The sequence below is a fragment of the Misgurnus anguillicaudatus genome, chromosome 21 (assembly GCF_027580225.2).
Source record: "Misgurnus anguillicaudatus chromosome 21, ASM2758022v2, whole genome shotgun sequence".
NCBI classification, from domain to species: domain Eukaryota; kingdom Metazoa; phylum Chordata; class Actinopteri; order Cypriniformes; family Cobitidae; genus Misgurnus; species Misgurnus anguillicaudatus.
This window is the reverse complement of record NC_073357.2, coordinates 62173894-62198138: the sequence shown is the minus strand read 5'-3', so window position 1 is coordinate 62198138 and position 24245 is coordinate 62173894. Positions and strand designations below refer to the sequence as shown.

At 41.5% G+C, this 24245-nt stretch overlaps 4 protein-coding genes across 4 annotated transcripts; all 4 read right to left on the bottom strand.

The window, feature by feature from the left end:
* Positions 1 to 1643: 1643 nt before the first annotated feature.
* On the bottom strand, positions 1644 to 8352 carry muc5f (mucin 5f). Its single transcript, XM_055197853.2, has 11 exons — positions 6721 to 8352; positions 6437 to 6615; positions 6129 to 6300; positions 5789 to 6036; positions 3917 to 4100; positions 3638 to 3821; positions 3365 to 3540; positions 3219 to 3288; positions 2995 to 3125; positions 1935 to 1969; positions 1644 to 1817 (listed from the first exon to the last, which is right to left on the bottom strand). The coding sequence occupies exons 1-11, from the start codon at positions 8306 to 8308 to the stop codon at positions 1644 to 1646; spliced, it is 3141 nt and encodes a 1046-aa protein (XP_055053828.2). The 5' UTR covers positions 8309 to 8352.
* Positions 8353 to 14550: 6198 nt separating this feature from the next.
* LOC141352840 (mucin-5AC-like) lies at positions 14551 to 17562 on the bottom strand. The gene is made up of 2 exons (XM_073858853.1): positions 15620 to 17562; positions 14551 to 14622 (listed from the first exon to the last, which is right to left on the bottom strand). Exons 1-2 carry the CDS (start codon positions 17120 to 17122, stop codon positions 14551 to 14553), a joined length of 1575 nt encoding a protein of 524 aa, XP_073714954.1. The 5' UTR covers positions 17123 to 17562.
* Positions 17151 to 19156, bottom strand: LOC141352839 (mucin-5AC-like). The gene has a single exon (XM_073858852.1). It carries the CDS (start codon positions 18900 to 18902, stop codon positions 17151 to 17153), a length of 1752 nt encoding a protein of 583 aa, XP_073714953.1. The 5' UTR covers positions 18903 to 19156.
* A 6-nt stretch (positions 19157 to 19162) lies between these two features.
* On the bottom strand, positions 19163 to 22930 carry LOC141352837 (mucin-5AC). Its single transcript, XM_073858851.1, has one exon. The coding sequence runs from the start codon at positions 22928 to 22930 to the stop codon at positions 19163 to 19165; it is 3768 nt and encodes a 1255-aa protein (XP_073714952.1).
* Positions 22931 to 24245: the final 1315 nt, after the last annotated feature.

Genomic DNA, 24245 nt, shown 5'->3' with positions numbered 1-24245 from the left:
GACGCAATATTATCACGCAACCTTTTTTATTTTGTTTTTTATTTTTAAGTTGAATTAACTCAAAATGTTAAGGCAACCAGATAACTTATCTTTTTTAAGTTTTTTAAGTTGACCCTTTCTTCTACAACAAATGTTTTTATTTTTTTTAAATGAACATTTTAAAGACAAATAAAAAATTAAAGCCGCAAGAGCAATGGATTGGCCCTCACACGCATGGGCACCACCACCTGATGGCTAGGAAAGCAGTGAACAGTGGGGATATGAATTTAAGTGGGTAAATATACATAATTTTGCAAGATGTAAAAAACACTGATCCAGAAACACTTCCTGATGTTTTTTTATTTCAAATTTACTTTACATTTTGATTCAGTTCTAAATTTTCTGTTGGTTGTACTTTGTTTTAATATGAATTAATATTAATATTTGTTTAGTGTAAACTGAAACAGAAAGTGCTTCTGGACCAGTGTTGTTTACATCTTGCAAAATGGTCTATAGGTGGATATTCAAAGGAATATTGGTGTCACATCTCCTGCTAGCAGCAGGTGGCGCTATGACTGTAGCTGAATATTGGCAAATGTGTTCAGGCAGGACTCTTATCAAACATGTGAAGCGTGGATCAGATTTGGCATTTTAAGCCCGAGTAAGAGCAACTTCCTGTTTCATGGCGAAATTTGGCAAAATGAAAAATCAAGATTTCTGCAATTTAGCATTGCAAAGGCCTTTAAATTAGACTGACCAAATATGATGATGATCTGATTAAATCTCTAGGAGGAGTTTGTTAAAATATGAATCCTGAAATTGGCAAAATTTGCACTAAAATTAATTCCTGACTTTCTGTGAGGTTTAGAGCTTGGCTCCAAGAGACTTTTTGTAGGTCTTGGGGTGATCCTGCCGAATTTCGTACCTGTACGTTTAAAGTAGCGGGGGGCTGCTGTCTTGAATTTTTGTAGGTGGCGCTTATAGAGCCATTTTACATGCCCAATTCTGAAACCTATACCACATGCACATTTTCGTCACTTCTGATGCGTGTGCAACGTTACATAAGTTTTCGAGCATGTTTAGGCCCTCAAAAATGCGATTTTGAAGAAGAACAAGAAGAAACAGAGCAAAAACAATAGGGCTCGCCTGCTCCTCAGTGCTCAGGCCCGAATAAATGAACAAATAAATAAATCCTACACTGTAAAAAATACTTTGCTGCCTTAAACATTTTTGTTGAATCAACTCAGATTTCAACTTACTATTATTTATCTTGACTAGAGATGAGTTGTTATAACCACAGGTGAGTTGTTATAACTTATAAAATTAAGTTGACTTTTCTCAACTATATTTTATAAGTTTTGACAACTCATCTCTGTTGACATGACTTGTAAATCTGAGTTGATTTAACAAAAGAATTTAAGGAAGCAAAGTATTTTTACAGTGTACATTTTTCAAGACTAGCAATTAAATTAAATTGTTATGTGATTAAAGATGAATGATTTGACTTTGTAATAAACAATGACAGGCAGCTTTATTCTTATTCTTTGCTCTTTATCAAACAGTCTATGAAGTGATATTCAAGGTTTATCCTTTAGAAAGAGTTATGAGAAACATTGATACTACTGCATTATAGTATACTGGGAGTATAGTTGTATGTTTGTAACTCACGCACATTTGTTTATCTCACAGCAGTCCACGGTTTCTGTAACCTTAACCTGTCCAATCTCATGACAGATATCTGGATCTTGTGTAGGACATGAAAGAGCTTCACAGTGTACGGTCAGGGATTCTTCCTCACATCTGCACATCTCACATCCCATCATCCATGTGTCATTAGCCTTACAAATACATCAAGAGTTTAAATGACTTCAATAAGATATTCACTGGCAGCGAGTGTATTATATATCAAAGCTCTTCAACGTCTGTTTATTTACTCAATTATTTAATCTTCCTACCTTCTTCCATCCTCCATTTGGTAACATACAAATCTCTGGAAAGTCAAGAAGTGTGCGTGTTTAAAGAATATCAATAACCGCATAACACATTTAATGTGATGATGTCCACTCGTGTGCACTTGAGGAAAAATTACTTAACATCTATTTTATAACTGATCGATAACTCTTTCACAGTTTAAATATACCTGTAAGTGTTTTTGAATACACGTGAGCTCAAAATAAAGCCTGCATGAAATATACTTCTAAAAGATGGTGTAAAGACCTTATTTAAAAACAATTTTAGATAGAGTTTAGCAAGTTATGTTAGAGGACATGTCAAAAAAATCTGAAAATTGATCTTTGACTGTCTGCATGTTTTTGTTGATTAAAAAAAAGGTAATTCTGAATAATAAATGATGAAATGAAACCATTTTAAAAACTGAAGCAGTATTTGTAAGGAATAATTGACAACAAAAACACCCCCCCCCACCCCACATTTTCAAACGATAAAACACTAAACTTATGTTCCGAATAATATGCACATACAGATTTAACTCTTTCCCCGCCATTGACGAGTTATATCATCAATTAAGTGAAAACATTTGCATAAAAATTTTATGTTAATATGCAATTCCGCGATTATACACTAGATGGCCACTCACCCAATTTATGAAAAAATGGAAACCAAAACGTAATTTATTAATTTTAAACTCTGTGTGTGTTTTGATATTCGTTCTGAATCTGATCTCTAACAAAATTCCTTCACAGAAATTATTTCAGCTTTTTGCAAAAAAAAAAAAAACATATATATATGTGTGTAAAAGAAAAATACTCATATTTAAGAGTTTATAAGCAGATGAAAAATATAGAATGAAAAGTTTTCTTCCAGTTTTGTTTGTTTGTTTGAAAGCAGAGGGTCTGTTGTTTCATTTGAGATATTTGTATGTTCATATAACTTTAGAAAAAATATTTCTGGAAGGCATTTTGTGAAACTTTTGTGAAAATCACAAAAAATGCTGACGGAAATGAGTTAATCTGCTCAAAACCTTTATTATATTCATAAATATTAAACAGCACTTACCACGGGTGGTGACACAGATATTGGAATTAGGACTCAAAAGTGTGGTACCATTCGGGCAATGACAACCTTCCCATATCATGGATTCCAAAGCCCGGAAGGCATCATTCTGATGTATGTATTTGAGGTTAAATCTAATATAATACACATAAACAATAATCTCACTGTAAATTTCATTCGCCACAGTTGTATACTAAATAGAAACTTTTCGATTTGATATACTGTACCTCTCATCACACGTTGGTTCCACCTGAGGTCCACATGCTTTATATACCTGTGGCTCTTTGCATTTCAAATCTGAAAGGGTAAAATAGTCAGATGCTGACTAAAAACAGTGATTATTCTTATGCGATTGTGATGTTTAGATACTAACCACACGCTCCGTCTGTAGCCGGTCTCCAGTCCACACAGATTCCTGCCATAGCACATTCATCTGCATACGCCTGCAGGCTGGAACAGCCGATGGTCTCACTCATATGACAAACATCAAGGTTGCATGCTTTCACATACGGCTCGTGAGGGACCAACTTGCGACATTTCTCAAAGAGCCTGCGCAGAAGGTCAAAGATACAAAGGTTTATGACAGTGTTGTTCTCATTTTAAGTAAACTGTGTGTTCGATGAATGGGTTCAAATGGACTGCTCACTCGCTCTCAATGATTTTACAGATGGCTGGAGGTGGACAGGGTATCGGTGTGGGCTCAGGCTTTGGTGGAGGACAAACACTGTTGCGGTTTTTAACCTGCCAATGTGAAGCCATATCTTGGCAAGATGACGCAATGGTGCCATTAGGCAAGCGACAGTCATCTGATTGGTTATTGTCACATGTACCTGAAAACCCAATGTATAATTAAAAACAACAGAAATATAACTGTCAAACTATTATAATCTAAAACGTGACATTCAGAAGACAAGCAATAACTCACCACAATGTCCCTCTGTGTTTCCATAAAAGTCTCGATATGGAAGGTGAATGGAAAACATCATGCCGGTAAAATAGATCTGCGCACTGATTTCAGGTATGACCAGAAGAGACTCGATTCCATTCTCTGTGACACGAAACTCTTCACTCTGAAATGGCAGACTGACTTTCTTTTGGTTCACATAAATCTTAAAGAGAAAATGAAAAGCAGAAATGTGTGTTTATATTTCTTTACAATTCTGAAAGAGGTAGTTCACTCAAAAATAAAAAAACGTGCTGTTTATTTACTAACCCTCAGGCCATCCGATATATTTTGGTGACATTTAATTTTTTTTCAATATTTTGCAACTTTGCGAAGTCTAAAAGCAGATATATCCAATACCAAAGTAATCCCCACGACTTCTTGTAACATATTGAGGATGCTTACACCTGGTATTAAGATGCGTCTTGGTCGATTGGTTCACAAGTGGACGAGAGAGACACATTAACCTGTACACCTGGTATTTTAATTAGTCTCTTTTGGCCACTTTTAACTGCTTCTGTCTTGATTACTTTGAGGAAATGGTCTGTGGGCGAATCATTAAAACACGAGCGAGATAAATGACCAGTGGCGGCCGGGGGACCAATAGGGGACACTGGGGCGCCGCCCCCTTAAAATTAGCCAGAGAAGAAAGCGACTTAAACACTTTAACAATGAGTTAAATATATAGTGCAAAATTGTACAAAATAAAATCATTTAGTCATACTATTTCACTGTTAGTTATATTATCATTTATTAAAAAAAATTAAACTATTTTGTTTTTAATAGCATGTGACTTGAGGCTGAGCTCTAATTGGCTTCTTTCAGATAATTTTTGGGGCACTGCACTCTGCGCCCCCAAACCCAACCACTTTTGTTGTTAGTGAATCAATATTGTTTTTTATGTTTTTGACCTTAAGTGATTAGACTGAGTCTCATACCGCTCTGTCATTTAACTGAAACCACCCTTTTACAAGGCATTCAGTTGAAGAATAATTAAAGGATTTAGCAGCTTGGTCCAGATCGGCCCAACTTGCATGTTCAGCAGGAGTCAAGTGATTGCGTTTGATCATACACTGGGTGCTTTTTTAGCACTTCTTATAGCAAATGGAGTTGGCTAGCTGGATGTGCAAGTAATGCCTTTTATTGTTTTCCCTGTTTGCTGTTTCAAAGTCCTGGCACCAGGGCTTCTTGAACTGTTAACACCACAGAAGCAACCCAGTCGAATGCATTTTCTAAAAAGTGCACTTTACCCTCCTGCTCTATAGGTGGCAGTGAGTGGCAGCCATCAAACACCACAAGAAGAAGATTGTGGTCATGTTTGGCAAAGGCTCTGCCCTAATGCTAATAATGATGTAAATAAAGTTCAATTTCTTGCTAAAACTGATTAATCAGCTTCACAAGATGTCAATATGTCAGCAGGAGTCATGGGTATTACTTTTGTCTTGGGTACATCTGCTTTCTAAATTCTCAACATGGTGGAAACTTGCATTATATGAATCACAGAGCTAAGAAGTCTTTCAAAACTGGAAATCAAAATCATCTTGCCATCTCAACCATTGGATTGACCTAATCACAGAACTCATTTTGAGAGAAGAAACCATAGCGCATAAAAATAATAATATATCTGCCTTTAAAGAAACCTGGAAACCCCTCATAACCTTTCTACAAATTCAACAGTTAATGTAAACCAAGTACTTTCCCCTGCCTCATTCCCCCAAGGGTTTTGAGGCAGGGCAGTATTTAACATAATAAAAGTTATAAACAAGGCACTATAAAGCAGTTTCAATAACATTTTTTTTTAATTCATTGATAAATTACCTTCTTTAAAATACCCCTGCTATTTATATTACTTACCAAATTTGTAACAACTCCTGCAGAAATCTCCTGAGCCATAAAGATCTCAAAAGATTTGTAGTAAACCGTCAGGGATTTAGGGCAGGAAAGCCCATCTTCAGAGTCACAGAAGACATTGTCAATAATAACACTAAAATTGTACTTCAAATTGATTTCTTTGACAAGAACGTAAGAGCAGTTTCCTTGAAAAGGGTAATATGTTCCATCAAATGTTATGTAATGTGGATCTCCAAAGCCACTGCAGATACCTGAAACAATATAGAGTTCATTTTATAGTCAAAGCTTGAACCAAAAAAACAAACGTATTAATTAAGAACATAAGCTAGTCGTGTTAACTCACATTGACACTGATATTTGTAACAGCATCCAGATTCATCAGGTATTTTCAGTGGTGGATATCCATTCATACACACTGGATACTCAACAGGTTCACACTCCACCGCTGAATGTTTGATTGTACTGTTCATGCAAGTGTCAATATGACAATTTCCCCAATTTACAGATTCGCCATTCTAAAATAACATCATAAGAAATGTTGCTTGTTGGTGTAGTATCGTTAAAATCAAACCAGGGACTTTCTATATTTGACAAAAAAAGTCTGAGGCACTACAAAAGTATTACATAAACCTGAATTATTTAAGAACTTACTGCAAGAGGAGGAACATGATTATAACAGTTGCCTGTAAATGGTGTGGATGTTGAGGGTGAGACTGTTGTTAAACAGGGTACTGATAATTTTATTACATCACATTTCATCTCTTCTGTTTTGGCGCATTTTGCTATATAGCACCATCCGTCACCATCAGTTGTATTATAAATTACATATCCTGTAGAAAAAGAAGAGAAACTGAAACATACATACATAAAACACTGACACAAATCAGCAGGAGTATATTTAAATATTCTAAAATATTAAAGAACATTAAAAATACCTTCAGCAAATGTATCACCATTTATTTCACAGAAACAATCTTGATGTTCTGTGCTTGGCCTCTTTGTTGATTCTGATAGAACTGGAAAAGTTGTGGTTGAAATTGTACTAGAGGAAAAATATGAACTTTGCGATGTAGATGGTGTCACTTCACACAATCCTTGACAACAAAGCAATTTAATCTCATAATCAAAACATTGCTGTGTAACACCCTGGTTCTTGTTTAAGCAAACAAGTCCATCCTTAGTATTACATGTCACCACCTGGCCCAGTTGTGATAGTTTGAGTTCAGGGTAAAGTTTTGCACGGCATTTAATTTCAATTGGAGCAGAAGTATTAGGATATACACTTATAATTTCGTTAATGGGTATCATTTCCCCACCCTCAGATCCTGTTGTTGGGCTTCCAAAATCAAACCATTCTGACCAATTACAAATGCATTCAGGAGTAAGTGTGCTTAAATGTGGAGTTGCTGAAGGTGCCAAATCAGGAGTGGTAATTGGTGCCTGTGTTGAGCTGTAACAATTTCCGTTACAGCATGACACTCTGATCTCATAGTCAAAGCATTGCTGTGTCATATCTTGGTCTTTGTTCAGACAAATCAGTCCATCATTTGCATTACACTTCACCACTTGTCCAAGTTCTGAAAGAAGCAGTGTAGGATACATTTTCGCACGACATTCCACTTGCACTGGTACTTTGCAGAAGGAAGGATAGATGTCAAATATTCCTTTAATAAGTATTAGTTCACCACCATCAGGACCTGTTGTTGGGGCCCCGAAGTCCAGCCAATCTGACCAACTGCAAGCACACCCAGCAGAAGGACTGTATGTGGTTGATTCTGGTTTTGTGAAAATTAGAGAACTTGTTGAAGGAGTTGTAGTAGATGTTGCAAGTGTGGGAGTTGTAGAACTGGAGAAACTCTGGACTGTTGGTGTGGACATGCTTGTTGATGACGGTGCATATGTTGGGAGGATGCCACAGTTTCCTTTACAACAGAGAACTCTGATCTCATAGTCAAAACACCGCTGTGTGAGGCCTTGGTTTTTATTTAAGCAAACAAGTCCATCTTTTGCATTACATTTTACTGTCTGGCCAAGCTGTGAAAGAGGAAGTCCAGGATAAAGTTTTCCCCGACATTCCACTTGCATTGGTACTTTGCAGAGAGAAGGATATGTGTAAGCTATTTTTTCAATTGGTATTACTTCACCACCTTCAGGACCTGTTGTTGGGCCTCCGAAGTCCAGCCAATCTGACCAACTACAAACACATCCAGGGGGAGAGCTATATGTTGTTGATTTTGAGGAACTTGGAGAAGAACTCTGGACTGTTGGTGTGGATGTGTTTGCTGATGTGGACGTTCTTGTTGATGACACCCTAGTGGTGACTGGAAGTGGTGTGTGGGTTGGGAGGCTGTCACAGTTTCCAACACAACAGAGCACTTTGATCTCATAGTCAAAGCATCGCTGTATGAGGCCTTGGTTTTTATTTAAGCAAACAAGTCCATCATTGGTATTACATTTTACTGTCTGGCCAAGCTGTGAAAGAGGAAGTCCAGGATAAAGTTTTCCCCGACACTCCACTTGCATTGGTACTTTGCAGAGAGAAGGATATGTGTTAGCTATTTTTTCAATTGGTATTACTTCACCACCTTCAGGACCTGTTGTTGGGCCACCAAAGTCCAGCCAATCTGACCAACTGCAAATGCATCCAGGAGGAGGAATAAATGTGGTTGTTTTTGGTGTTGTGGAAGTTGGAGAACTTGTTAAATGATTTGTAGTGGACAGTATGGTTGTAGAAACACTTGTACTAGTGGATGGAAGTGGTGAATGTGTTGGGAGGCTGCCACAGTTTCCATTACAACAGAGAACCCTGATCTCATAGTCAAAACACTGCTTTTTGAGGCCTTGGTATTTATTTAAGCAAACAAGTCCATCTTTGGAATTACATTTCACTGTCTGACCAAGCTGTGAAAGAGGAAGTCCAGGATAAAGTTTTGCCCGACATTCCACTTGCATTGGTACTTTACAGAGAGAATGATAGCTGTCAGTTATTTTTTTAATTGGTATTAATTCACCACCGTTAGGACCTGTTGTTGGGCCTCCAAAGTCCAGCCAATCTGACCAACTGCAAGCACATCCAGGAGGAGGACTAAATGTGGTTGTTTTTGGTGTTGTGGAAGTTGAAGAACTTATTGAAGTAGTTGCAGTGGACATTACAGTTGTAGAAATGTTTGTACTAGTGGAGGAAGCCTGGGCTATTGGTGTTGATGTACTTGCTGATGTGGACGTTCTTGTTGATGACACCCTAGTGGTGGCTGGAAGTGGTGCATGTGTTGGGAGGCTACTACAGTTTCCATCACAACAGAGCACTCTGATCTCATAGTCAAAGCACAGCTGTGTGAGGCCTTGGTTTTTATTCAAGCAAACTAATCCATCTTTTGTATTACATTTCACTGTCTGCCCAAGCTGTGAAAGAGGAAGTCCTGGAAAATGTTTTGCATGACATTCCACTTGTACTGGTACTTTGCAGATGAAAGGATAGGTGCCAGTTATTTTTACAATAGGAATTAATTCACCACCGTTAGGACCTGTTGTTGGGCCACCGAAGTCCAGCCAATCTGACCAACTGCAAGCACATCCAGTGTGAGGACTAAATGTGGTTTTTGGTGTTGTGGAATTTGGGGAACTTCTTGTACTAGTGGAGGAAGCCTGGATTGCTGGTGTTGATGTACTTGCTGATGTGGACGTTCTTGTTGATGACACCCTAGTGGTGGTTGAAAGTGGTGCATGTGTTGGGAGGCTGCCACAGTTTCCATCACAACAGAGCACTCTGATCTCATAATCAAAGCACCGCTGTGTGAGGCCTTGGTTTTTATTCAAGCAAACTAATCCATCTTTTGTATTACATTTCACTGTCTGACCAAGCTGTGAAAGAGGAAGTCCTGGAAAATCTTTTGCATGACATTCCACTTGTGTTGGTACTTTGCAGATGGAAGGATAGGTGCCAGTTATTTTTTCAATTGGAATTAATTCACCACCGTTAGGACCTGTTGTTGGGCCTTCAAAATCTAGCCAATCTGACCAACTGCAAACGCATCCAGGAGGAGGAATAAATGTAGTTGTTTTTGGTGTTGTGGAAGTTGGAGAACTTGTTAAAGGAGTTGTAGTGGACAGCATGGTTGTAGAAAAGCTTGAACTAGTGGCTGGAAGTGGTGCGTGGGTTGGAAGGCTGTCACATTTTCCAAAACAACAGAGAACTCTAATCTCATAATCAAAGCACCGCTGTATGAGGCCTTGGTTTTTATTTAAGCAAACAAGTCCATCTTTGGAATTACATTCCACTGTCTGACCAAGCTGTGATAAAGGGAGTCCAGGGAAAAGTTTTGCCCGACATTCCACTTGCATTGGTAATTTGCAGAGAGAATGATAGCTGTCAGTTATTTTTTTAATTGGTATTAATTCACCACCGTTAGGACCTGTTGTTGGGCCACCGAAGTCCAGCCAATCTGACCAACTGCAAGCACATCCAGGGGGAGGACTAAATGTGGTTTTTGGTGTTGTGGAATTTGGGGAACTTCTTGTACTAGTGGAGGAAGTCTGGATTGCTGGTGTTGATGTACTTGCTGATGTGGACGTTCTTGTTGATGACACCCTAGTGGTGGTTGAAAGTGGTGCATGTGTTGGGATGCTGCCACAGTTTCCATCACAACAGAGCACTCTGATCTCATAATCAAAGCACCGCTGTGTGAGGCCTTGGTTTTTATTCAAGCAAACTAATCCATCTTTTGTATTGCATTTCACTGTCTGACCAAGCTGTGAAAGAGGAAGTCCTGGGAAATGTTTTGCATGACATTCCACTTGCATTGGTACTTTGCAGATGGATGAATAGGTGTCAGTTATTTTTTCAATTGGAATTAATTCACCACCGTTAGGACCTGTTGTTGGGCCTCCGAAGTCCAGCCAGTCTGACCAACTGCAAACACATCCAAGAGGGGGATTAAAAGTGGTTGATTTTGGTTTTGTGGAAATTGGAGAACTTGTTGATGAAGTTTTAGTAGATGCTGCAATTGTGGGAGTTGTAGAAGTGCTTGTACTAGTAGAGGAGCTCTGCGCTGTTGGTGTTGATGTGCTAATTGATGTGTTCATGATTGTTGATGACACTATAGTGGTTGCTGGAAGTGGTGCATGTGTTGGGAGGCTGCTACAGTTTCCATCACAACAGAACACTCTGATCTCATAGTCAAAGCACCGTTGTGTGAGGGCTTGGTTTTTATTTAAGCAAACTAATCCATCTTTTGCATCACATTTCACCACCTGGCCAAGCTCTGAAAGAGAGAGTCCTGGGAAACGTTTTGCCCGACATTCCACTTGCATTGGTACTTTACAGAGGGAAGGATAAGTGTCAGTTATCTTTTCAATTGGAATTAATTCACCACTGTTAGGACCTGTTGTTGGGGCACCGAAGTCCAGCCAATCTGACCAACTACAAACACACCCAGCAGGATGACTAAATGTGGTTGATTTTGGTGTCGTGGAAGTTGGAGTACTAAAAAATGTTGCAGTGGATGTTACTGTTGAAGAAGATGAAATGTTTGTACTAGTGGAGGAAGTCTGGACTGTTGGTGTTGATGTGCTTGCTGATGTGGACATGCTACTTGATGACACCCTAGTGGTGCTTGGAAGTGGTGCATGTGTTGGGAGGCTGCTACAGTTTCCATCACAACAGAGCACTCTGATCTCATAGTCAAAGCACCGTTGTGTGAGGCCTTGGTTTCTATTTAAGCAAATCAATCCATCTTTTGCATTACATTTCACTGTCTGACCAAGCTGTGATAAAGGGAGTCCAGGGAAAAGTTTTGCCTGACATTCCATTTGTACTGGTACTTTGCAGAGGGATGGATAGGTGTCTGTAATTTTTTCAATTGGTATTACTTCACCACCTTCAGGACCTGTTGTTGGGCCACCAAAGTCCAGCCAATCTGACCAACTGCAAGCACATCCAGGAGGAGGACTAAATGTGGTTGTTTTTGGTGTTGTGGAAGTTGAAGAACTTATTGAAGTAGTTGCAGTGGACGTTACAGTTGTAGAAATGTTTGTACTAGTGGAGGAAGCCTGGGCTATTGGTGTTGATGTACTTGCTGATGTGGATGTGCTTGTTGATGACACCCTAGTGGTGGCTGGAAGTGGTGCATGTGTTGGGAGGCTACTACAGTTTCCATCACAACAGAGCACTCTGATCTCATAGTCAAAGCACCGCTGTGTGAGGCCTTGGTTTTTATTCAAGCAAACTAATCCATCTTTTGCATTACATTTCACTGTCTGACCAAGCTGTGATAAAGGGAGTCCAGGGAAAAGTTTTGCCCGACATTCCATTTGTACTGGTACTTTGCAGAGGGATGGATTGGTGTCAGTTATTTTTTCAATTGGTATTAATTCACCACCATTAGGACCTGTTGTTGGGCCTCCGAAGTCCAGCCAATCTGACCAACTGCAAACACATCCAGGATGAGGACTTAACGTTGTTGATTTTGTTGTGGAAGTGGGAGAACTTTTTGAAGGAGTTGCAGTGAACGTTACCATTGAAGAAGTTGTGGAAATGCTTGTATGAGGGGAAGAAGTCTGGACTGTTGGTGTTGACGTGCTTGATGATGTTGACATGCTTGTTGATGAGATACTAGTGGTGGTTGAAAGTGGTGCATGTGTTGGGAGGCTGCTACAGTTTCCATCACAACAGAGCACTCTGATCTCATAGTCAAAGCACCGCTGTGTGAGGCCTTGGTTTCTATTTAAGCAAATCAATCCATTTTTTGCATTACATTTCACTGTCTGACCAAGCTGTGAAAGAGGAAGTCCTGGAAAACGTTTTGCCCGACATTCCATTTGTACTGGTACTTTGCATAGGGATGGATAGGTGTCAGTAATTTTTTCAATTGGAATAAATTCACCACCGTTAGGACCTTTTGTTGGGCCTCCAAAGTCCAGCCAATCTGACCAACTACAAACACATCCAGGAGGAGGACTAAACGTGGTTGATTTTGGTGTTGTGGAAGTTGGAGAACTTGTTGACGAAGTTTTAGTAGATTTTGCAGATGTGGGAGTTGTAGAAGTGCTTGTACTATTAGAGGAGCTCTGCACTGTTGGTGTTGATGTGCTAACTGATTTGGTCATGATTGTTGATGACACTATAGTGGTTGCTGGAAGTGGTGTATGTGTTGGGAGGCTGCCACAGTTTCCATCACAACAGAGGACTCTGATCTCATAATCAAAGCACCGCTGTGTGAGGCCTTGGTTTTTATTTAAGCAAACTAATCCATCTTTTGCATTACATTTCACCACTTGGCCAAGCTCTGAAAGAGGGAGTCCTGGGAAACTTTTTGCCCGACATTCCACCTGCATTGGTACTTTGCAGAGGGAAGGATAAGTGTCAGTTATCTTTTCAATTGGAATAAATTCACCACCGTTAGGACCTGTTGTTGGGCCTCCGAAGTCCAGCCAATCCGACCAACTGCAAACACATCCAGGAGAAGGATTAAAAGTGGTCGATTTTGGTGTTGTGGAAGTTGAATAACTTGTTGGAGGAGTTGGAGTGGATGTTACAGTGGAAGAAATGTTTGTGCTAGTGCTGGAACTATGGATGGTTGGTGTTGATGTACTTGCTGATGTGGATGTGCTTGTTGATGACACCCTAGTGGTGGTTGGAAGTGGTGCATGTGTTGGGAGGATGCCACAGTTTCCATCACAACAGAGCACTCTGATCTCATAGTCAAAGCACCGCTGTGTGAGGCCTTGGTCTTTATTCAAGCAAACTAATCCATCTTTTGGATTACATTTCACTGTCTGGCCAAGCTCTGAAAGAGGGAGTCCGGGAAAACGTTTTGCCCGACATTTCACTTGCATTGGTACTTTGCAGAGGGATGGATAGGTATCAGATATTTTTTTAATTGGTATTAATTCACCACCATTATGACCTGGATTTGGGCCTCCAAAGTCCAGACAATCTGACCAACTGCAAACACATCCAGGAGGAGGACTAAATGTGGTTGATTTTATTGTGGGAGTTGGAGAACTTTTTGAAGGAGTTGCAGTGAATGTTACAATAGAAGAAATGCTTGTACTAATGGAGGAACTCTGTACTGTTACTGTTGATGTGCTTGCTGATGTGGATGTGCTTGTTGATGACACCCTAGTGGTGGTTGGAAGTGGTGCATGTGTTGGGAGGCTGCCACAATTTCCATCACAACAGAGCACTTTGATCTCATAGTCAAAGCACCGCTGTGTGAGGCCTTGGTTTCTATTCAAGCAAATCAATCCATCTTTTGCATTACATTTCACTGTCTGGCCAAGCTGTGATAAAGGAAGTCCAGGGAAAAGTTTTGCCCGACATTCCATTTGTACCGGTACTTTGCAGAGGGAAGGGTAGGTATCAGTTATTTTTTCAATTGGTATTACTGCCCCACTATCAGGACCAGTGGTTGCGCCACCAAAGTCCAGCCAATCTGACCAACTGCAAACACATCCAGGTGGAGGACTAAATGTGGTTGATATTGTTGTTGTGGAAGTTGAAGAACTTGTTGAAGGTGTTGGAGTCGATTTTACAGTAGAAGAAAAGCTTGTGCTAGTGGAGGAACTCTGGACTGTTGGTGTGGATGTTCTTGCTGATGTGGTCATGCTTGTTGATGACACCCTACTGGTGGTTGGAAGTGGTGCATGTGTTGGGAGGCTGCTACAGTTTCCATCACAACAGAGCACTCTGATCTCATAATCAAAGCAACGCTGTGCAAGGCCTTGGTTTCTATTCAAGCAAACTAATCCATCTTTTGTATCACATTTCACTGTCTGGCCAAGCTCTGAAAGAGGGAGTCCAGGAAAACGTCTAGCGTGGCATTCCACTTGTGTTGGTACTTTGCAGAGGGAAGGATAGGTGTCAGTTATTTTTTTTATTGGAATTGATTCACCACCGTTTTGACCTGTTGTTGGGCCTCCGAAGTCCAGCCAATCTGACCAACTGCAAACACATCCAGGAGGAGGATTAACAGTGGTTGATTTTGGTGTTGTGGAAGTTGAAGAACTTGTTGAATGAGTTGGAGTGGATGTTACAGGAGAAGAAATGCTTGTGCTAGTGCTGGAACTATGGATGGTTGGTGTTGATGTACTTGCTGATGTGGATGTGCTTGTTGATGACACCCTAGTGGTGGTTGGAAGTGGTGCATGTGTTGGGAGGATGCCACAGTTTCCATCACAACAGAGCACTCGGATCTCATAGTCAAAGCACCGCTGTGTGAGGCCTTGGTCTTTATTCAAGCAAACTAATCCATCTTTTGGATTACATTTCACTGTCTGACCAAGCTGTGATAAAGGAAGTCCAGGGAAAAGTTTTGCCCGACATTCCATTTGTACTGGTACTTTGCAGAGGGAAGGGTAGGTATCAGTTATTTTTTTAATTGGTATTAATTCACCACCATTATGACTTGTTGTTGGGCCACCAAAGTCCAGCCAATCTGACCAACTGCAAACACATCCAGGTGGAGGACTAAATGTGGTTAATATTGTTGTTGTGGGAGTTGGAGAACTTTTTGAAGGAGTTGCAGTGAACGTTACAATAGAAGAAATGCTTGTACTAATGGAGGAACTCTGTACTGTTAGTGTTGATGTGCTTGCTGATGTGGTCATGCTTGTTGGTGACACCCTAGTGGTGGTTGGAAGTGGTGCATGTGTTGGGAGGCTGCTACAGTTTCCATCACAACAGAGCACTCTGATCTCATAATCAAAGCACCGCTGTGCAAGGCCTTGGTTTCTATTCAAGCAAACTAATCTATCTTTTGTATCACATTTCACTGTCTGGCCAAGCTGTGATAAAGGAAGTCCAGGGAAAAGTTTTGCCCGACATTCCATTTGTACCGGTACTTTGCAGAGGGAAGGGTAGGTATCAGTTATTTTTTCAATTGGTATTACTGCCCCACTATCAGGACCAGTGGTTGGGCCACCAAAGTCCAGCCAATCTGACCAACTGCAAACACATCCAGGTGGAGGACTAAATGTGGTTGATATTGTTGTTGTGGAAGTTGAAGAACTTGTTGAAGGTGTTGGAGTCGATTTTACAGTAGAAGAAAAGCTTGTGCTAGTGGAGGAACTCTGGACTGTTGGTGTGGATGTGCTTGCTGATGTGGTCATGCTTGTTGGTGACACCCTAGTGGTGGTTGGAAGTGGTGCATGTGTTGGGAGGCTGCTACAGTTTCCATCACAACAGAGCACTCTGATCTCATAATCAAAGCACCGCTGTGCAAGGCCTTGGTTTCTATTCAAGCAAACTAATCCATCTTTTGTATCACATTTCACTGTCTGGCCAAGCTCTGAAAGAGGGAGTCCAGGAAAACGTCTAGCGTGACATTCCACTTGTGTTGGTACTTTGCAGAGGGAAGGATAGGTGTCAGTTATTTTTTTTATTGGAATTGATTCACCACCGTTTTGACCTGTTGTTGGGCCTCCAAAGTCCAGCCAATCTGACCAACTGCAAACACATCCAGGAGGAGGATTAACAGTGGTTGATTTTGGTGTTGTGGAAGTTGAAGAACTTGTTGAATGAGTTGGAGTGGATGTTACAGGAGAAGAAGTGCTTGTGCTAGTGGTGAAACTCTGGACTGTTGGTGTTGATGTACTTGCTGATGTGGATGTGCTTGTTGATGACACTTTAGTCGTGGCTGAAAGTGGTTCATGTGTTGGGAAGCTGCCACAGTTTCCATCACAACAGAGCACTCTGATCTCATAGTCAAAGCACCGTTGTACGAGGCCTTGGTTTCTATTTAAGCAAATCAATCCATCTTTTGCATTACATTTCACTGTCTGGCCAAGCTGTGATAAAGGGAGTCCAGGGAAAAGTTTTGCCCGACATTCCATTTGTACTGGTACTTTGCAGAGGGATGGATAGGTGTCTGTAATGTTTTCAATTGGAATAAATTCACCACCGTTAGGACCTGTTGTTGGGCCTCCGAAGTTCAGCCAATCTGACCAACTGCAAACACATCCAGGAGAAGGATTAAAAGTGGTCGATTTTGGTGTTGTGGAAGTTGAATAACTTGTTGGAGGAGTTGGAGTGGATGTTACAGTGGAAGAAATGCTTGTGCTAGTGCTGGAACTATGGATGGTTGGTGTTGATGTACTTGCTGATGTGGATGTGCTTGTTGATGACACCCTAGTGGTGGTTGGAAGTGGTGCATGTGTTGGGAGGATGCCACAGTTTCCATCACAACAGAGCACTCTGATCTCATAGTCAAAGCACCGCTGTGTGAGGCCTTGGTCTTTATTCAAGCAAACAAATCCATCTTTTGGATTACATTTCACTGTCTGGCCAAGCTCTGAAAGAGGGAGTCCGGGAAAACGTTTTGCCCGACATTTCACTTGCATTGGTACTTTGCAGAGGGATGGATAGGTATCAGATATTTTTTTTTGTTGGTATTAATTCACCACCATTATGACCTGTTGTTGGGCCTCCAAAGTCCAGCCAATCTGACCAACTGCAAACACATCCAGGAGGAGGACTAAATGTGGTTGATTTTATTGTGGGAGTTGGAGAACTTTTTGAAGGAGTTGCAGTGAACGTTACAATAGAAGAAATGCTTGTACTAATGGAGGAACTCTGTACTGTTAGTGTTGATGTGCTTGCTGATGTGGATGTGCTTGTTGGTGACACCCTAGTGGTGGTTGGAAGTGGTGTAAGTGTTGGGAGGCTGCCACAGTTTCCATCACAACAGAGCACTCTGATCTCATAGTCAAAGCACCGCTGTTCGAGGCCTTGGTTTCTATTTAAGCAAATCAATCCATCTTTTGCATTACATTTCACTGTCTGGCCAAGCTGTGATAAAGGGAGTCCAGGGAAAAGTTTTGCCCGACATTCTATTTGTACTGGTACTTTGCAGAGGGATGGATAGGTGTCTGTAATTTTTTCAATTGGAATAAATTCACCACCGTTAGGACCTGTTGTTGGGCCACCAAAGTCCAGCCAATCTGACCAATTGCAAACACACCCAGGAGGAGGACTAAACATGGTTGATTTTGGTGTGGTGGAAGTTGGAGAACTTGTTGAAGGAGTTGTAGTGGATGTTACCATTGAAGACGTTTTGGAAATGCTTGTACTAGAAGAACTCTGGACTGTTGTTGTAAATGTGCTTGCTGATGTGGATGTGCTTGTTGATGACACTCTAGTTGTGGTTGGAAGTGGTGTATGTGTTGGGATGCTGCTACAGTTTCCATCACAACAGAGCACTCTGATCTCATAATCAAAGCACCGCTGTGAGAGGCCTTGGTTTTTATTCAAGCAAACTAATCCATCTTTTGTATCACATTTCACTGTCTGGCCAAGTGCTGAAAGAGGGAATCCAGGAAAACGTCTTGTGTGACATTCCACTTGTGTTGGTACTTTGCAGAGGGAAGGGTAGGTATCAGTTATTTTTTTAATTGGAATTGATTCACCACCGTTTTGACCTGTTGTTGGGCCTCCGAAGTCCAACCAATCTGACCAACTGCAAACACATCCAGGAGAAGGATTAAAAGTGGTTGATTTTGGTGTTGTGGAAGTGGAAGAACTTGTTGAATGAGTTGGAGTGGATGTTACAGTGAAAGAAATGCTTGTGCTAGTGGTGGAACTCTGGACTGTTGGTGTGGATGTGCTTGCTGATGTGGATGTGCTTGTTGATGACACCCTAGTGGTGGTTGGAAGTGGTGCATGTGTTGGGAGGCTGCCACAATTTCCATCACAACAGAGCACTCTGATCTCATAGTCAAAGCACCGCTGTACGAGGCCTTGGTTTTTATTCAAGCAAATCAATCCATCTTTTGCATTACATTTCACTGTCTGGCCAAGCTGTGATAAAGGAAGTCCAGGGAAAAGTTTTGCCCGACATTCCATTTGTACTGGTACTTTGCAGAGGGAAGGGTAGGTATCAGTTATTTTTTCAATTGGTATTACTGCCCCACTATCAGGACCAGTGGTTGGGCCACCAAAGTCCAGCCAATCTGACCAACTGCAAACACATCCAGGTGGAGGACTAAATGTGGTTGATATTGTTGTTGTGGAAGTTGAAGAACTTGTTGAAGGAGTTGGAGTCGATGTTACAGTAGAAGAAAAGCTTGTGCTAGTGGAGGAACTCTGGACTGTTGGTGTGGATGTGCTTGCTGATGTGGTCATGCTTGTTGATGACACCCTAGTGGTGGTTGGAAGTGGTGCATGTGTTGGGAGGCTGCTACAGTTTCCATCACAACAGAGCACTCTGATCTCATAATCAAAACACCGCTGTGCAAGGCCTTGGTTTCTATTCAAGCAAACTAATCCATCTTTTGTATCACATTTCACTGTCTGGCCAAGCTCTGAAAGAGGGAGTCCAGGAAAACGTCTAGCGTGACATTCCACTTGTGTTGGTACTTTGCAGAGGGAAGGATAGGTGTCAGTTATTTTTTAATTGGAATTGATTCACCACCGTTTTGACCTGTTATTGGGCCTCCGAAGTCCAGCCAATCTGACCAACTGCAAACACATCCAGGAGGAGGATTAACAGTGGTTGATTTTGGTGTTGTGGAAGTTGAAGAACTTGTTGAATGAGTTGGAGTGGATGTTACAGGAGAAGAAGTGCTTGTGCTAGTGGTGGAACTCTGGACTGTTGGTGTTGATGTACTTGCTGATGTGGATGTGCTTGTTGATGACACTTTAGTGGTGGCTGAAAGTGGTTCATGTGTTGGGAGGCTGCCACAGTTTCCATCACAACAGAGCACTCTGATCTCATAGTCAAAGCACCGCTGTATGAGGCCTTGGTTTCTGTTTAAGCAAATCAATCCATCTTTTGCATTACATTTCACTGTCTGGCCAAGCTGTGATAAAGGGAGTCCAGGGAAAAGTTTTGCCCGACATTCCACTTGTATTGGTATTTTGCATAGGGAAGAATGGGTATCAGTTATTTTTTCAATCGGTATTACTGCACCACCGTTAGGACCTGTTGTTGGGCCACCAAAGTCCAGCCAATCTGACCAACTGCAAACACACCCAGGAGGAGGACTAAACATGGTTGATTTTGGTGTGGTGGAAGTTGGAGAACTTGTTGAAGGAGTTGTAGTGGATGTTACCATTGAAGACGTTTTGGAAATGCTTGTACTAGAAGAACTCAGGACTGTTGGTGTAAATGTGCTTGCTGATGTGGTCATGCTTGTTGATGACACTCTAGTGGTGGTTGGAAGTGGTGTATGTGTTGGGATGCTGCTACAGTTTCCATCACAACAGAGCACTCTGATCTCATAGTCAAAGCACCGCTGTGTGAGGCCTTGGTCTTTATTCAAGCAAACTAATCCATCTTTTGCATCACATTTCACTGTCTGGCCAAGTGCTGAAAGAGGGAGTCCAGGAAAACGTCTTGTGCGACATTCCACTTTTGTTGGTACTTTGCAGAGGGAAGGATAGGTATCAGTTATTTTTTTAATTGGAATTGTTTCACCACCGTTTTGACCTGTTGTTGGGCCTCCGAAGTCCAACCAATCTGACCAACTGCAAACACATCCAGGAGAAGGATTAAAAGTGGTTGATTTTGGTGTTGTGGAAGTTGAAGAACTTATTGAAGTAGTTGGAGTGGATGTTACAGGAGAAGAAGTGCTTGTGCTAGTGGTGAAACTCTGGACTGTTGGTGTTGATGAACTTGCTGATGTGGATGTGCTTGTTGATGACACTTTAGTGGTGGCTGAAAGTGGTGCATGTGTTGAGAGGCTGCCACAATTTCCATCACAACAGAGCACTCTGATCTCAAAGTCAACGCACTGCTGTGTGAGGCCTTGGTTTTTATTCAAGCAAACTAATCCATCTTTTGCGTCACATTTCACTGTCTGGCCAAGTTGTGAAAGAGGGAGTCCTGGGAAATGTTTTGCCCGACATTCCACTTGTATTGGTATTTTGCATAGGGAAGAATGGGTATCAGTTATTTTTTCAATCGGTATTACTGCACCACCGTTAGGACCTGTTGTTGGGCCACCAAAGTCCAGCCAATCTGACCAACTGCAAACACATCCAGGAGGAGGACTAAACACGGTTGATTTTGGTGTTGTGGAAGTTGGAGAACTTGTTGAAGGAGTTGGAGTGGATGTTAAAGTAGAAGAAATGCTTATGCTAGTGGTGGAACTCTGGACTGTTGGTGTTGATGTAATTGCTGATGTGGATGTGCTTGTTGATGACACTTTAGTGGTGGCTGAAAGTGGTGCGTGTGTTGAGAGGCTGACACAATTTCCATCACAACAGAGCACTCTGATCTCATAATCAAAGCACCGCTGTGTGAGGCCTTGGTTTCTATTTAAGCAGATCAATCCGTCTTTTGGATTACATTTCACTGTTTGGCCAAGCTGTGATAAAGGGAGTCCAGGAAAAAGCTTTGCCCTACATTCCATTTGTACTGGTACTTTGCAGATAGAAGGATAGGTGTCAGTAATTTTTTCAATTGGTATTACTGCACCACCGTTAGGACCTGTTGTTGGGCCACCAAAGTCCAGCCAATCTGACCAACTGCAAACACATCCAGGTGGAGGACTAAACGTGGTTGATGTTGTTTTGGATGTTGGAGAACTTGTTGAAGGAGTTGCAGTGAATGTTACCATTGAAGAAGTTTTGGAAATGCTTGTACTAGTGGAGGAACTCTGGACTGTTGGTGTAAATGTGCTTGCTGATGTGGTCATGCTTGATGATGACACCCTAGAGGTCGTTGGAAGTTGTGCATGGGTTGGGAGGCTGCTACAGTTTCCATCACAACAGAGCACTCTGATTTCATAGTCAAAGCACCGCTGTGCCAGGCCTTGGTTTCTATTCAAGCAAACAAATCCATCTTTTGTATCACATTTCACTGTCTGGCCAAGCTCTGAAAGAGGGAGTCCAGGAAAACGTTTTGCACGACATTCCACTTGTGTTGGTACTTTGCAGAGGGAAGGATAGGTGTCAGTTATTTTTTTAATTGGAATGGATTCACCACTGTTTGGACCTGTTGTTGGGCCTCCGAAGTCCAGCCAATCTGACCAACTGCAAACACATCCAGGAGGAGGATTAACAGTGGTTGATTTTGGTGTTGTGGAAGTTGAAGAACTTGTTGAAGGAGTTGGAGCGGATGTTACAGGAGAAGAAGTGCTTGTGCTAGTGGTGGAACTCTGGACTGTTGGTGTTGATGTACTTGCTGATGTGGCCATGCTTGTTGATGACACTCTAGTGGTGGCTGAAATTGGTGCATGTGTTGAGAGGCTGCCACAATTTCCATCACAACAGAGCACTCTGATCTCAAAGTCAACGCACTGCTGTGTGAGGCCTTGGTTTTTATTCAAGCAAACTAATCCATCTTTTGCATTACATTTCACTGTCTGGCCAAGCTGTGAAAGAGGAAGTCCTGGGAAACGTTTTGCCCGACATTCCACTTGCATAGGTACTTTGCATAGGGAAGAATAGGTATCAGTTATTTTTTCAATCGTTATTACTGCACCACCATTAGGACCTGTTGTTGGGCCACCAAAGTCCAGCCAATCTGACCAACTGCAAACACATCCAGGAGGAGGACTAAACACGGTTGATTTTGGTGGTATGGAAGTTGGAGAACTTCTTGAAGGAGTTGGAGTGGATGTTACAGTAGAAAAAATGCTTATGCTACTGGAGGATCTCTGGACTGTTGGTGTGTATGTGCTTGCTGATGTTGTCATACTAGTTGATGAGACACTAGTGGTGGTTGGAAGTGGTGCATGTGTTGAGAGGCTGCCACAGTTTCCATCACAACAGAGCACTCTGATCTCATAGTCAAAGCACCGCTGTGCAAAGCCTTGGTTTCTATTTAAGCAAACCAATCCATCGTTTGCACTACATTTCACTGTCTGGCCAAGCTGTGAAAGAGGAAGTCCAGGGAAACGTTTTGCTCGACATTCCACTTTCACTGGTACTTTGCAGATAGAAGGATAGGTGTCAGTAATTTTTTTAATTGGTATTACTGCACCACCGTTAGGACCTGTTGTTGGGCCTCCAAAGTCCAGCCAATCTGACCAACTGCAAACACATCCAGAGGAGGGGCTGAACATGGTTGGTTTTAGTGTTGTTGAAGTTGGAGAACTTGTTGATGAAGTTTTAGTATATGTTGCATTTGTGGGAGTTGTTGAAATGTTTATACTAGTGGAGGAACTCTGGACTGTTGATGTGGATGTGCTTGATGAAGTGGACATGCTTGTTGATGACACCCTAGTGGTGGCTGGAAGTGGTGTATGTGTTGGGACGCTGCCACAGTTCTCATCACAACAGAGCACTTTTATCTCATAGTCAATGCACCGCTGTGCAAAGCCTTGGTTTCTATTAAGGCAAATCAATCCGTCTTTTGCATTACATTTCACTGTCTGGCCAAGCTGTGAAAGAGGGAGTCCAGGAAAATGTTTTGCTCGACATTCCACTTTCACTGGTACTTTGCAGATAGAAGGATAGGTGTCAGTTATTTTTTTAATTGGTATTACTGCACCACCGCTAGGACCTGTTGTTGGGCCTCCAAAGTCCAGCCAATCTGACCAACTGCAAACACATCCAGAGGAGGGGCTAAACATGGTTGGTTTTGGTGTTGAAGTTGGAGAACTTGTTGATGAAGTTTTAGTATATGTTGCATTTGTGGGAGTTGTAGAAATGCTTGTACTAGTAGAACTTTGGACTGTTGGTGTGGATGTGCTTGATGAAGTGGACATGCTTGTTGATGACACCCTAGTGGTGTCTGGAACTGTTGTGTGTGTTGGGATGCTGCCACAGGTTTCATCACAACAGAGCACTCTGATTTCATAGTCAAAGCACCGCTGTGCAAGGCCTTGGTTTCTATTTAAGCAAACCAGTCCGTCTCTTGCATTACATTTTATCGCTTGGCCAAGCTGTGAAAGAGGGAGTCCTGGAAATTGTTTTGCACGGCATTCCACTTGTACTGGTACTTTGCAGAGAGAAGGATAGGTATCAGTGATTTTTTCAATTGGTATTACTTCCCCATCAGATCCTGCTGTTTGTCTACCAAAGTCCAGCCAATCTGACCAACTGCAAACACATGAATGGGTAGAAAGGAACGTTGTGGTTTTTGCAGTGGATATGAGTGTTTGAGTGGAGGAACTTTGGACTGTTGGTGGTAAGGACGTAACAGTTGACGACAGTCTAGTAGAGGTTTGAGGTGGCTGTTGTGTGATTATAACAGTTGTTGATGTGCTTGAGCTCACTGACGGTTGTGAACATTCAACTTTTTCACAACATTTCGCTTTTATCTCAAAATCTAAACATTTTGGTTGTGTTTGTTCTTTATTTTCACAAATTAATCCTGAATTATTGCAGAATACGACTTGGTGTAAAAGTGATAAAGGTACACCTGGATATCTCACAGCTTGACAGATGACTTCTATCGGGTTTGAACATACTTTATACCGTCCAGAATTTATTACGTTTTTTATTGTTTCATTGTCACCTCCCTGTGGTCCGAATTTTGGATAATCAACATTCATCCATGGTGTCCAGTAGCAAACT

Coding starts and splice junctions, on each gene's coding strand:
- muc5f (XM_055197853.2), bottom strand. CDS start 8,308: ATGCAAGTGGAGTGTCGGGGAAAACTTTATCCTGGACTTCCTCTTTCA. Junction 6,616..6,720: donor TGGTGATACATTTGCTGAAG/GTATTTTTAATG, acceptor CTTTTTCTACAG/GATATGTAATTTATAATACA. Junction 1,818..1,934: donor CAAATGGAGGATGGAAGAAG/GTAGGAAGATTA, acceptor TGTATTTGTAAG/GCTAATGACACATGGATGAT.
- LOC141352840 (XM_073858853.1), bottom strand. CDS start 17,122: ATGCAAGTGAAATGTCGGGCAAAACGTTTTCCCGGACTCCCTCTTTCA. Junction 14,623..15,619: donor CTTCCCTCTGCAAAGTACCG/GTACAAATGGAA, acceptor CCCTCTGCAAAG/TACCAACACAAGTGGAATGC.
- LOC141352839 (XM_073858852.1), bottom strand. CDS start 18,902: ATGACCACATCAGCAAGCACATCCACACCAACAGTCCAGAGTTCCTCC.
- LOC141352837 (XM_073858851.1), bottom strand. CDS start 22,930: ATGTCCACTTCATCAAGCACATCCACATCAACAGTCCAGAGTTCCTCC.